Source organism: Vicugna pacos, chromosome 8 (assembly GCF_048564905.1).
Source record: "Vicugna pacos chromosome 8, VicPac4, whole genome shotgun sequence".
Classification (NCBI taxonomy): domain Eukaryota; kingdom Metazoa; phylum Chordata; class Mammalia; order Artiodactyla; family Camelidae; genus Vicugna; species Vicugna pacos.
Window position 1 is genome coordinate 77,592,175 of NC_132994.1, and position 13,393 is coordinate 77,605,567.

Genomic DNA, 13,393 nt, shown 5'->3' on the forward strand with positions numbered 1-13,393 from the left:
TATGTAACCTGAGGAATATTCTGACTTGGTGCTCAGTTTCCGTCTGTGGGTTTGTAAGACTCAAGTAGTCCTTTTCATTGGTTTTAAAATGACAGCAAATTTGACTAATCTGAGAAGCGCTGTCCTCCCGACTCTGACCGCAGCTGCCACTCCCTGTGGGGCCTCTTGGTGGGGGGAGGGTAGCCTGCCACTGGACGACGTGTGGGAGAAGCCCACCTTCTCTGTCACTCCCTTCTGGGAGGCCACAGCTTCTGATGGGGAGACTCAGCTTTTACCCCTTCTTCAATAGTCCATTGAGCCGTACTCAGAGCACCCCCCACCCCCACCTGCGCAAATGAGAACTTCGGGTAAGCGTTCGGTTGTGATAGGACCTCCCGGGGTCCACGGTGGTCAGGCACACATGGGCAGAGCGAGGTGACGATGCAGGTAAATGAGAGTGGAGTGAAGGACTTAGGGACACGCGCCTGGGCTGAGATGGGTGATGTCCACAGCTGACAGAGCTTTGCCCTTCCTGCCACCGTGCTGTCGGTTGCATCTGAGCAGCTTTGAGGCTCTCAAGCAGCCGGGGCTTTCGGGGTGAGGCTCCCCTTGCATCTTGCGAAGTCACGATCCGTCTGAGGAGATCAGATTCCCAGAATTTGAGCCGCTGCGCTGGGTCTTGCAGTGTCTGTGTTCCTGCCGTCCCGCGGGTGTGCGCCCGAGGCCAGGCACTCAGGGCTGCCATGTCCCCGTGGGGCCCCAGCGAGGGCAGTGGCTGCCACCAGGGAGCAGAGCGCATGTGCCAAGGCCAGGCAGTGCCCTCCACTTGGGGAAACTAGGGTTACTTGATTTTTTTTCTAACGTGCGCACTCACGATTCGTGATAATGTCAGATGTGCCTGTGTTTTGGTAACCACTTCTATAATTGAGTGCTCAGTATAAAAAGAAGCTGAATAACCTATTTTTAATACAGAATGTCCAAAATTGATGGGTTTGCTTTGTCATAGGAAAACGCATCATTCATTTGTGGGGTAGGATGAAGTCCTCTCCAGTCACATAACTGTATCTGCTCTTAGTGTGACTGAAGGACGCTGTTTTATTTTCCCTATAAAATGTTCCCAAGCAGCTGTTGCTCGTGTGGTGCTGAGATTCCTGACATCTCCACCGAGCTCATTCCGGATTTCATTCCTCACCGTAAGAGGACACTTATTTTGTGTAGAAAATAAGATAAAAATGTTTTCCTTCAGGATGTCTCAACACAGAGTAGGAAGATGAGATGAGAAATTGGGCCCAGGGTCGTGATTGAGGCTGGCCTTAACTCCTGGTTTCTTCCCGCAGAGGGCAGGGCTGTGACCCTTGTCCTCACTGCGTGTGTGTGCGTGTGGAGGGGCAGGGAGAAAGCGCACCATGCAAGCTGAAATGGGGACTAAGGACTTTAGACTTTAATCCTGACGCAGCAGGGCCCCTAAAAGTTATCTTCGGTTGACTGAATTTAAAATCCATTGTACTCCGTTCTTACTCCGTTCTGCAGCAAACATTCTTAGTCAAGGCGGATTATTGTTTGATTTTCGTTCCCTTTCTGACTGACTTTTCTCTTGTGTTCTGAAACCTCTGTCAATCTTTAACAAAACTGTGCTGTTATCTTTTCTCATGTTGAATTAACTTGAACACTGTCAACTGTAGTTTGTGCAGATGTATGTCAGAAAAACTGTACGGTATGTGTCAAAATATACTTGAATATCTTGTCATTGCTGTTAATGCCTGGCTCTCCGCTTTTCTGTCTGGCAGGGAGTTTATTAAGATTTGAAATATAAATTAAGAACTGGGGGAAGCATATCTGTTAGTTGTCACCTTGGGAAAATGAGTCGTGTTCTTCACAGCTTTTGGTTTCCTATTAATTTCCCTCTGAGTAGCTAGAAATAAGCCGGTCGGCCTAGCCACGCCCCCCTCGCCTGGGCGGGGCCACGCCCCCCTCGCCTGGGCCAAGCGGAGCAGCTCTGCGGCTGGCGGGATAGCGGCTCTTCGGAGGGGCCGGCCCTAGAGCCAGGGGTAGCCTAGTTGTGGTTGGTTTTATCTGTGACCCCGGGGGGAACAGGTAAGTCAACAGGCTGCCAGAAACGGAGGGAGAGGGAGGGGTAAGCTAGTGGAGTGCTGTGGGGACCCAGCGCGCACGCGTCCGCCCCCGCCTCGCCCCACGCCGGGACCACCGTTCTCCCGAGGCCCGGGCGCCTCGGGAGACATGCTGCGGCTGTCACGGGAGTTGTTACGCGGACGCCCTCCCGTCCCGAGGACCCTGTCGCTGTCCTTTCCCACCTGGGAAGGCCAGTGGGGGTGGCCCTGGCGCCCTCTGCCCTCTGACCTTTGCGCTTTTGTCTCTCCGGCCCACAGAGGCGACAGGAAGAAGGGTATTACAGCCGCCTGGAGGCCGAGAGGCGCAGACAGCACGACGAGGCGGAGCGCCGGCTGCTGGAGCCCGAGGAGCCGGGCCTGGGCCGGCCCCCGCTCCCGCAGGGCTACGAGCCGCTCCCGCAGGCGCCCCCGGGGCCCGCGCCTCCGCCCCCGCCCCAGCGCACCGCCTCTTACCTGCAGGCGCAGGTCCTCTCCCCCGACTCCCTGTACACCGCCAAGCTCGTGGCTTACAACGAGGAGGAGGAGGAGGACGGCCTAGCAGGTCAGGACAAGCACTCCAGCACCAGGCAGTCTCTCGGGGACCTGACCCCCGCCGCCCTGCGGCCACAGCCGCGCCCGGCCTCCGACGGCATCTTCCTCTCCAACTCATTCCGGCCACCCCCGGCCAGCGCCAACAGTACTGCGCACAGAGCAGGCCCGCCCCCGCCCCCTCCAAAAAAACCGAGCTTCCACCGTCCCTCCAGAGGTAGAGGTAAAAAGCTGCCTTGCCGATCGAGCCCCCTCTCTCCTCTGATTGGAGTCTCGGGCCCTCGCACCCTCCTCGGAGTGCGGCCCCTTGATCAGCACTGCTTTGGAATTCGATTTCACGTGATCCCTGCTCTGGGCACGGTGGTCCCCCTCCCCCTCCGGCTCGTGGGCAGTAAGCTCAGCGCTCCAATCACGTCGAATCTTTCCTGCAATCCCTTTCCTCAATCAGCCCTTCTGCGCTCCCCGTGATTATCTGAAGTACTGTTGGCCTAGGCCTTCATGCTCTGCCTCTTGAGATGATTCTCACGTGTGGTTGAACAAGTCCCCTTTCCACGCATCTTGGTGTCTGAAGTTAAATTTCTTCTTCTGAGTAGTGTCATTGTTCCGCGTTAAGTGTCGGTCATTTAACACGAGTTTAACAACTTTCTGTCACGGATTTGCTGCCGGGGCACTGCCTTCCGAGGTGGCGCCTGCCTCTCACGGTGGTTGGGTTGGAGTAGCCGGGACTGGCCTGGGCCAGAGGTGCTCTTCACGCAGGCTACCCCACTCGGGCCGGGCCAGGGCCTGGTCGCTGTGAACTGACCCTTTGCCCTCGTCCCTGCCTGCTCCCCGTGTCCTCGGCTCGGTGTGGCTCGGGCCGTGGGACCCAGTCGGCTTCCTCTGCCTCGAGGTCTCCCCTGCAGTCACTGCAGGTGCGGCCGTGTGCCTCAGGGCTGTCCCGCGCGGTACTCAGCTCCTGAGACCGCACTGAAAGTTGTATTTAAAACATAACCATACCTCATAAACAAGATTGGAATGCTGGTAATAAACATTCTCAAACGTAGTAGTGTCATTTGTAGCAAGTACAGGGGTCTTCTGAATTCTGCGTAGCGCAGCACAGCGGCCTTGTGCCGAGTCAGAGGGCAGCTGAATAGTCAGCCTCAGGTGACTGGCTCTCACGTAAATGGCCACCTGAGTCAGAGCCTTGATCCACTTGGGAATTTTAATAGAAACGACTTATGGTGAGTCACTCAGAAGCCAAAAGTCAATCTTTTTGTGAAATTCCTGTTGTAAATAACTAGAATGTGATACCGTTAAAGACTTTTAATATGATACCAGTAAGTTTTGAAGCAAGACGCTATGTCTCCTTGCATCAGACTGCAGGCTGCACTCTAGGTGTTCTGTGAGTGCTGTGACATCAGTAAACATGAGGTTTGGTGAGGGACGCGCCAGTGAGATGCTGCTCCTCACCATTGGGGCTCCTAGGCACATCACTAACCCTTCTTCTGTTTCACACCAAAGTACCCCACGGGAGCAGGTTACACCTGCACCTGCTTGCTCCTGCTTCCTTGAAGACTCTTCGTAAAGTACAGAGCTGTCTGCCTTCTGCCTTCCCGCCCACCATCTCACTGCCTCGCTGTGTGCCCCCCTGCCTCTGGTGTGAGCGCTCTGGTCTCGCTGCGTCTGCAGACGGGGCTTGCTCCTTCCCCTGGGGCCGCAGGGAGCAGACAGAGTAGGCATGACTGGGGCGACTGGGGCGGCTGCTGCGGGGTCCCACCAGGGCAGCAACCGCAGGTGCTTCTCACTGAAGTTCCTTGATAATTACCTGGGAAGTGTGTAGTGTGACTTCATGTACAGTCAGCTGAAAGTATGTGGTGTTCTGATTAAAAATTCTGAAAATTTTCAAGACTTGGTCTTTACCAGTGGGAAGAAGCAAGTATTCTTAAAGCTCAAAAGATACAACACAACATTTTTTTAAATAAAATGAAGGAAAAAATGAGTTAAAATTGAACATTTTCCACTCTGCACATAATTTACCCAAAGGCCCAGAACGGATTTCCTTGAAGTTAGAGGTGTGTTTCTGTTTAATCTTTTGAGTCTTTGCTGTGGAGGACTTCCTGTGCGGTGGTTACATCTAGGTCACGAGGACAGAGGCAGTGCCCAGAGGGGCTGTTTGGAAGGGACCCAGCTGTCTCAAGTGCACCAGCACGCCTGCTGCACCCTAGGTCCTTTTAAATAGGAGAGAAACATGAAACTCATTTTTATGCGACTTGTCTGAAAAGGATAATTTGATGTTGAATATTGTGTTAGTTTTGTGGCCTGTTTAATCCAATGCACAGCACTGTCCGTGTTTGCCGAGGATTTTGAGCACTTACTACCCTGGCCTGTGTTTTCAGAAGCAAAAGGTTTTTCCAAGTGTGAAATTTCTCACTGATGTCACGGTTAACAGAAGCACGTCAGTGCTGGTTTAATGCACTGCGGCCTAAATCGTGTGTCATTAGTAGCATTGTTACCTTATTTGGATGCATTTGAAGCTTTTTGCCTGCATCATCTTTTCATCTGCAACAGCTCCTGCAGGAGATGGGCATATGGTGCTGTTGCCAGCCTGGCCCTGTAGCTCACGCGCAGGTGCTGGCAGGTCACAGGTGGCGCCAGGCTGTAAGGCCAAGGGTCCGACGGTCACGGTGCTGCTTCCGTCTCCTTTTCATTCTGTCAGTGATCTTGTATATCTGCAGCATTAGTATCAAACACCACAGGGTTTTAGTAGCTCATTTTCTTCAAAAGTTTTGTTTTAATAATCATGGCCATTTATTTTTGGGGAAGAAAATTCCATAGCTGCCCTGAAAAGAGGAAGATTATTTCTGAATCTTTGGATTACATTTGCTCTCAGTGATTGTGTAAGAAAATTTTCAGTGTCAGCGGTGTCTGAAAGATTTTGCTATCTCCCCATTTAGGTCAGGCTCCTGTGGATTTTGTTCTGAATTCATGATAATTGCACATTTTATCTGATTTGAACTTTCTGGCTATTACTAAGACCTGTGCTGTTTCCTCTCTAATAATAAAGGCCGGTTACTCAGCACCTATGAGGGTAGCGATTGGATTGCTCAGGCCACTCAGGGCCCAGTGTCCAGCCGATGGACCAGAACTTAGAGATGTCTTCCTCCCCTCTGAGCACTGCACCCTCATCATGAGTAGCATCTTGGGAATAATGCAGCACTTTAACCTGGACTTTTTCTTTTATGGGAAAGGACCAGACTCTTACATGGGATCTTCGGGAACAGTGATCGGGGCCCATGACGTCTGTCGGGAGCCGAGGGAGAAACTGTCTAAAAGGTACTTAAGTGCTGAAGTCGTGCTGGACGAGTACCTGCCTCCTGGTTGATGGCTTTTTCCTTTTCTCGCACCACCTTTTGTGAGCTGGACTGAAATCTCAGAGACTTCTCTGTCAGCGGAGGTGCTCCTCGTTGTCCGCGCCTCTGAGCACATAGGCTCTTTGTGTTGCTGATCCGGTTCTGTCTCAGGGAGTGCGTAGGCGCCAGGCTTTCTGGTCAGAACTTCAGAGCAAGCTGCACATGCTGCTGTTCGCTTCACTGAAGGAGGCGGAGAAGTCTAGGACAATGTCCGATGTCCTGCTCGGCCACCTGGGGCCAACCCTGGTGCTGTCAGACAGCACACTGGCCCAGGGTCGTCCCTGAAAGTCCTTGCCTAGGTTTTAGGCAGAGCTGCTGTTGCCCAAACGGGCGTGACGTCAGTGACATGGAACTAACCAGCAGACTCCTTGGCACCTTCTGGGGCTCGTGTAGCCCTGGTGTATGGATGGCTGCCTCTCGCACACACGGGTTCATTGAAACACTGTTTAGTTAACTACTAAGAATTATCTGCTCACTAAAATTGAAGTTATTAGCTCTTTGAGAGTTGGGTACGACTGGAGAGAGTTAACATTTTAGTAAGGGGAACATTTTGCCCTTTTTTACCATGAGTTTAAATGCAGCCCCAACAATTTTAACTATGGGAGGATTATGGCAAAACTTAACAAAGAAGGAGTCTCTCCCTTAGAGAATTGTACTTAGTTGCCCATTATGCAAACTGACCTAATTGCTGACAGGCTGACTGCTTCCATCTCGAACAGTAATAGTCTGTGTTTCCCTCTTCATGCAGCCAAGACACAGACTTGCCTGGGGGTCCTGGAGCCCCTGAAAACCTGACCTTCAGAGAGCGCCAGCGCCTGTTTTCTCAAGGTCAGGACGTCTCCAATCGAGTCAAGGCCTCTCGCAAGTTAACAGAACTGGAGAACGAGCTGAGCACAAAGTGAAGAGGGGAGACCTGCGTCTGCCTGCCCTCGTGGGGGCCCCAGGGGAGGGGCGCCTCCACCTGCCCTCGGTGGGGGGCCCCGGGGAAGGGGCGCCTCCCCTGCCCTCGCGGGGCCCTGGGCAGGGGCACGCTCCCAGGCTCCAATAGCTCCTGCACGCCTTCCAGTTCCAAGATGTTCTGTTGTATTTTACCAGGAGACTGTCATTTCTACAATTTAGACACTGTCTGCTTTCTTAATTATCGGACTCTCGTGAAGATAGCTTTCTTGTTAGTTTCTTTTTTTGAGTCTGGGTTTGAAAGGAGACAGAAAGAAGGGCGGTGTGATGAGGTGTTCCTTCTCCCGGTCTCCCGCAGAGAGCACAAAGAAGTTCTCCTTCTGTTCTTTTTCAAAAGCCTTATTTTAGCTGTCAAACGGAGGCCAGCCTGGGCTCCCCAGACTGTGGCTGGCACTGCTCGGTAGTGACCGCAGACAGTCCTGCAGGAGAGGCTTTATCTCCAGGGGGACCACGTGAGGACGTGCAGCTTCTGTGGAGTGGTCTGGAGCTGGCATGTGGTGGCCCTCCCGGCTCATCTGCACAGTCGGGAAGCAGCTTAGACTGACGCTTCCCAGAAGTGAGACGTTCCATCCCGTTCCTTACAGGTACAGCCCTCCGGATCAACTCTTAAGTATTTGATTTAAAAATTTTTCTCCAAGAAGAAGATTTTCAAGATTTAAGCTTAGAAAATTTTATTTTTATAAATACTGGATATTATTATTATGCCAATAAACCGTTGGTGATTTTGAAGATGACAGTTAAGATAGAAAGTTAATTAAATATTTCAGCTATTCCAGGGGATCTATAAAAGAGGATACCGTTAACTGAACAGCGCTGGTGTGAACAGGAACAAAAAGACCTGAGAGGTTAGTGGGTGACGCTTGAGCACAGCTGTCGCTCAGCAGCGTAGAATTTGAGGGGGATCTCCATCGTCTGCCATCGGGGACGGGAGGGGCCCCGCTGCACTGGGGTCTGTAACTGAAACACTGTAAGAAGCGCTCGTCTGCAGTCCAGGCCGTTTTTCACTTTCTAGTAGAGTTATTTAATTTCCATGTGTTGAATGATTAGTTACCGCTGTCACTTCTTCAGCTGTGAGTACGTGGCTGGTGTCGGGGAGACGGACCTCACTTTATTATGTATCATGTGATGTTAAAATGCTAACTTCCTTTGTGATTATGAGCAGATTTTCTATGTGACAAGCCCTGCTGTGGGTCCAGGTGACTTTTCTGCACCGTGTTCTTCTCTCTCAAGCGTGCGTGTGAGGGGAGCGTGCACACTTCAGGCAGAAGAGGGAGAGGCTCTCCGGCCTCGGGCGCCACGGTAATGAGAGGCGTGTGACAGCGCACTAAAACGCGGGCACACACGCTTCCCGTCTGCCAGGTGCTTCTTCGGGAGCGTGCTTCCACCGCTGCCCTTGGCGAGGGAGAGGTGGAGCGGGTCTGGCGTTTACGAAGGGCCCGCGCACTTGCCCCCCACCCCGCGCTGGCGCAGCGGCCCCGAGCGCCGGCGCACCGAGCCCACGCTCCCCTGCAGGAAGCAGTGCAGGGGAGCCACTGTCCTGCTGACGCGTGGAGAACGACAGGCACACGGGGCGCGCAGACACGTGTAAATGTTTCCACGCAGGGATACTCGTGTGTGTGGCTGTGAGCCCGTAAACGTGTGGGCTTGGCCCCACACGGTTAGAGCAAATGTGAATATGTGTAAAAGTGCTTCTCGTCACCGTGTTGTATGGAGAAAACACCAGACTGCTGTAGTTTGCCATTTCTACTGTACTTCATTTGCAGCCTATTTTTAATAAACTTTGTATGTATTTAAGCATCTTGGCACAGTTTTCCTGGTGCTGACAAAGGCGGTATCTGTAAAACCAGCCCCCTGCCCGCCCCCTCCCCACACCTCGTTCACCCCCGCCGAGTGCCCTTTCTGTGTCAGGCAGCGTCTGCAGGCCGCGGGGCGCCTGTCCAACCGCACAGACTCACCCGTGGGCCTCGGGCCCCTTTGGCGGCGGCTCACGTGCACATCCCAGGCTTTCAGGACCACTTTGTGCCTCAGCCGTCCTGGGGGTGTTGAGGCTGCTTCTGGGCTACACCGTCGCTGCATTGCCTCCCCCTGTAAACCAGACGCTCGAGGTGGATTTGAGCGTGAGGCCCCCGCGGTGGCTGGTGGCAGGAGTGTGATGACCTAAGCATGTCGGGCGTGGTGGGGGCGGGCCCGGCAGTGCAGGCTCTGCAACATGGCCTGGCCCTCCGTCCTCACGGCCACTGCATCCCACGGGGCCTCTCAGCAGGACTGTCGGGCCAGGCCAGGGCTGGGGGTTTCAGAAGGACTTCCACGGGGTACAGAGTCTGTCAGGGTTGTAGAGACGCGGGGAGACCTTGCAGAGCCAGAGGGGAGCATACTAGAACTGTAAGTGTTCACTGCTAGGATATTTTAATGCCCAAAAAGGCACTTAAAGTTTGGGAGGACAAAAACTTGAGGCTGTGTTGATACTGATTGAGTTTCATCTCCAGGCCCTCGGTTCTGGGGCTTCTAATGGCAGTGACGACTGCCCCACCGGGATCTGGCGCCTGGGTCACCGTAAGCGGCAGCAAGCGCTGGGCAGCTTTCCAGCATGGCCACTGGACCGTGGTTTCCTCTATGCTTTGTGCACGGAAAGCTGATTTCAGAGACTTAGTTACACATTCGGGGTCACGTTGAGCCCCAGCAACATTCAGACGGACTGACTTGCAGAAGGAAACCTGTATGAAAAGTGACTGTTTCCATTCCAGTGTTTGTCCAGTGTGTTCAGGGAAGTCTGTGGCCCCAGGAGATACATGTTCGACTTGAAGTTGGGCTATAAAAGCCCATTTCTTGTAAAACTTACTCAACAAATGTGTCTGCTCTGCGCCAGTCCCTAACAGCCCGAGCCTCCCGTGGCAGATCTCAGGAGACAGAAAAACCCAGCTCGTTTTCGTAAACGTAGTAACGGGATTTGTACGCAGAGATGTGCAGGGCACTCGGAAGGCTGCTGGCAGGGCCCAGTTTAAATGCTGGAGATGGTGGAGTTCGTGAGAAGCGTGCTGCCTCGGGGAGCGACGACTCCTGCGGGTAGACGGGAGCCCGAGAGCGGGTCGGGGCCGTTAAACCGCGCGGGCTTCCTGCCCGTCTGAGAAGGGTGTGAAGCAGCCCCGCCCCAGGGTAGCTCGGGCCGCCTCCGGGGGAGGAGGCAGAGCCCACGTGTCGGCTGGGCTGGCGGGGACCGCGTACCTGTGGTTGCCGGCCCTGGGTTTTGGGTTTGATGACCAGGTCGGTGGTGGCTGATGTTGGAGGTGGGATGTCGGGGCCTGGGGGGCCCAGCTGAGGTCAGAGTGGGGTCGGCGATCCCGGGGATGGCGCCAACCAGACAGGCGGGTTCAGTGGTTCTCCTTTTAAGCGAGAACCCGTGTTGGTGCCTCCCGGGTCGATGGCAGTGTCTTCACGCCTTCTGTGGGTTAACCCTCACTCCTTCCTGCCCTGGTGCCGCTGGTGTTTTATTCTTTATGGAGAATCCCGGTGCAGATGGCCTAAGCCTAAATGAGCGACAATGGTTCCAACTTTACAGGGTTTTTAAAGACAGTATAAAACAGTAAGTGATCTAACAACAGAGAGGAGAGGCCTGAAGACACTAGGCCGACTGCACAGCCCAGAAAACGTCCGGCCTCCCAGCAGTTTCCTCCTCCACGGGGACGGGCCCCGCCGCGGGGTCGGCCGTGTGAGCTGAGCGGAGGACGGCGTGTCCGCGGCAGGGAGAGCGGCGTGCGCGGGGCGGCGGGGCGTCTGTTGCTTGCCCTGCTATCTGTTCTGAAGTATCGCGATTAGCATGATTGAAAAATACTGACACACGTGGAAACTGGCCAAAACCCTCTCGCTCTTCGGGAGTTTCATTGTAAATGAACCCGTGTCTCCTGGGAGTTTGCGGTGGTTCCTGCTCATTCTTGCCGTTGTTTCATAGACCTTTAAGAATGTTAACGTGACGGCTCAGAACTGGGAGCTGCAGTCTCTTCACTCCCCTCTGAACAGTCCATGTGGGTCTCTCCTCTCAGAAAGGACCCCCTCCTCCTGTGTCAACAAAAGACGCGAGTCCAGTCTGCCACGGGGACTCGAGATGAGGGAGCGGGGCTGCCGCCGTGAGGCCCACGGGGGTGAGGCCTTCCCGGGACCAGGCGCCAGGACGGGCATCTCACAGTCCCTCCCCGTCCCGCGCGGCCTCTTCTGCGGGCTGAGCTCCTGGTGCGTCCAGAGACACCACGGCGGGGCTTCCACGGGAGGTGGCGGGGAGACCATCGGCGTGGATCCCGCTGGCTGCTGTTAGAGAGAACCGGAGCCATTTGACCGGGGAAGCCCACAGTGTGGACCGGGCCCATTTCCAAGGACGGGAGAGTGTGTGGACATAGGGTCACTGCAGAGACAGCAAGGGGCCCAAGGCCCCCGACGGCCCGGCCACGAGGGGCGCTGGGAGCCCGCCTGAAGCCGGTCAGGAGCGCGCCTGCCCGCGGGGCTGGAGATGTGCGGAGACCTGCCGTCCACGTGCCCGTCAGTGCTGTGCCCTGTTGTCACCATCCCCATCCTGGCTTCATCACTGACGCCTCGACCGAGCCGCGCGCCTGACCACAGAGCCCCGTCTCCTCGCCGTGCAGCCCGCGCGGCCCAGCGTGGGGCGTGCTGTAGGGAGGCAGACACCTCGGGCTGCCGCCACGCAGCCTCTGTGACCCTGAGCGCACATCCTTCTGATGAAGGAGGTCAGAACAGCGCTGTCCGCTAAAGCAGCGCTGACCCCTAGGAACTTCTGCACTATCCAGTAGCCACTCAGAAGTGTAGGTGGCTGGAATAAAATTTATTTTACTTTGCCCAGCATATCCACAGAGTGTAAGACGTCTTCACAAGTGACTCTGCATTCCTCTCCTTGTGGACCCTCACAAACCAGCGTGTCTCACTTGGGACATCCTGCGCAGACTGGCAAGTGTGGGGCCGAGCCTGCGGCCACACCGGCAGCTCCGGGGCCCCTGTTCTGATGAAAGTGAGTGGGTGTGGTTGCTTGAACAAGGTGACCAGTTCAAGTCACGTCATGAAATGCGATGGCTTTCTTAAGCATAAGCCATAGGTGTTAACTGATTGTTAATAACCTCACGTCAGGGAGCTTTTTACGTTCATATGAATGCAGCTTTTGCATTACGTAAGGCAAACCGTGTTCCTTTTTGGACAAACAGTGAAATTGAGGCCAGGAGTTCAGATCACACTCAGCTTCTGTTGACGGTCGGCCGGCGGTCCAAGCCGAACAGTGTGGGGTCCACAGGGCAGGTTAGCAGAGTGGGGGCCGTGGCTCTGGGCTGGTCCTGGCTGCCCAGCGTCACACTTCCAGAGCCTCTGTCAGTGCCCGCCTTTCTTGAGCTGTAGACGTGAACTCTTAAGAGAACGTTAGCAGCTGTTGACGCGTAATGAGCTTGTGGCAACTACTGGCATAGAATTTTGAAAAAAGTTCTTAAGTATGAAAAATAATTACAATTTATCTGCCAGAAATTTACATATACTTTTATGGCTTATTACTCCTTTGAAGGTGACAAATTTAAAGTTTGCACATAGTTTTGTATGATTTCCTCTAGGGAGGAATAAAATTACTCTTGGCACGTTGCTAAATCTGAAACTCTGCCGAGACTGCGGTGATTTTCCAGAACCATCTCCTTCTTCTGACCTGGAAATACCCTCTCCTGCCCCAAATTGAAGACCCATAATGAGGGAGAGAAACAGGTTACAGATGGCACAGGAATTTGTCTTAAAGGGAGGACTTCCTAGGGCAGGCTGCCGTGCGTGCATGTGGGGCCGGCGTGTGGGGCTGGCGTTTGGGGCCGAGGACAGCTGTGAGTGATGTCACCTCTTCTGTGGGATGCCTGGGGCTTGTTCGTGCAGGTCTGCTGAAACTCTGCAGAGAACAAGCAGTCCAGAGGCAGAGGTGGCCAAGAGAATGGAAATCTCGGTGGAGTCTTCAGACTTAGTGCCGGGAACAGGCATGCAGGGTATTGAGACCCCAGCTGTTGCTCTGGTTGCAGGCAGTCTGGAAAAACCTAATTCCAATCACTTGTAAACTTTGGAGAGCTACAGACACCATCATAACAGGTCACTTCTCAGTTTTCATCTTCCGGAGCATTGTTTTTTTTCTCTGGAAACATGAGGTAAGCTTGCAATAACTATTTACATAAATGGCATAAACTATTAAAATGCTTATGTGTTTCAAGTGACAAGTTTCTGCTTTTCTGTTTAATGCTGTTTAATCGAAGAAATGCATGCATGTCACTTATAAAAATCAACGTGTGGAAAGGCTTATAAACCAGGTCGCAGCTCCTCTGCCATCTCCCCCCTCTTCCCAGTCCCTCTACCTAAAGGAAAAAGCAAGTGTTTTTTCCTTTTCAGTTTTGGACCTAA

The 13,393-nt window shown here is 53.8% G+C and overlaps 1 protein-coding gene across 11 annotated transcripts in view; it reads left to right on the top strand.

Moving 5' to 3' along the window:
• Nucleotides 1-8,776, top strand: part of AFDN (afadin, adherens junction formation factor) — a 126,578-nt gene extending 117,802 nt beyond the window's left edge. For all 11 annotated transcript variants that reach the window (XM_072966220.1, XM_072966221.1, XM_072966223.1 and 8 more), the window contains 3 exons: nt 2,367-2,649; nt 5,864-5,948; nt 6,774-8,776. In XM_072966220.1, the coding sequence (XP_072822321.1) occupies nt 2,367-2,649; nt 5,864-5,948; nt 6,774-6,927 (522 nt within the window). In that variant the 3' untranslated portion in view covers nt 6,928-8,776. The remainder of the gene's footprint in view (nt 1-2,366; nt 2,650-5,863; nt 5,949-6,773) is intronic.
• The last annotated feature ends 4,617 nt before the right edge of the window (nt 8,777-13,393 follow it).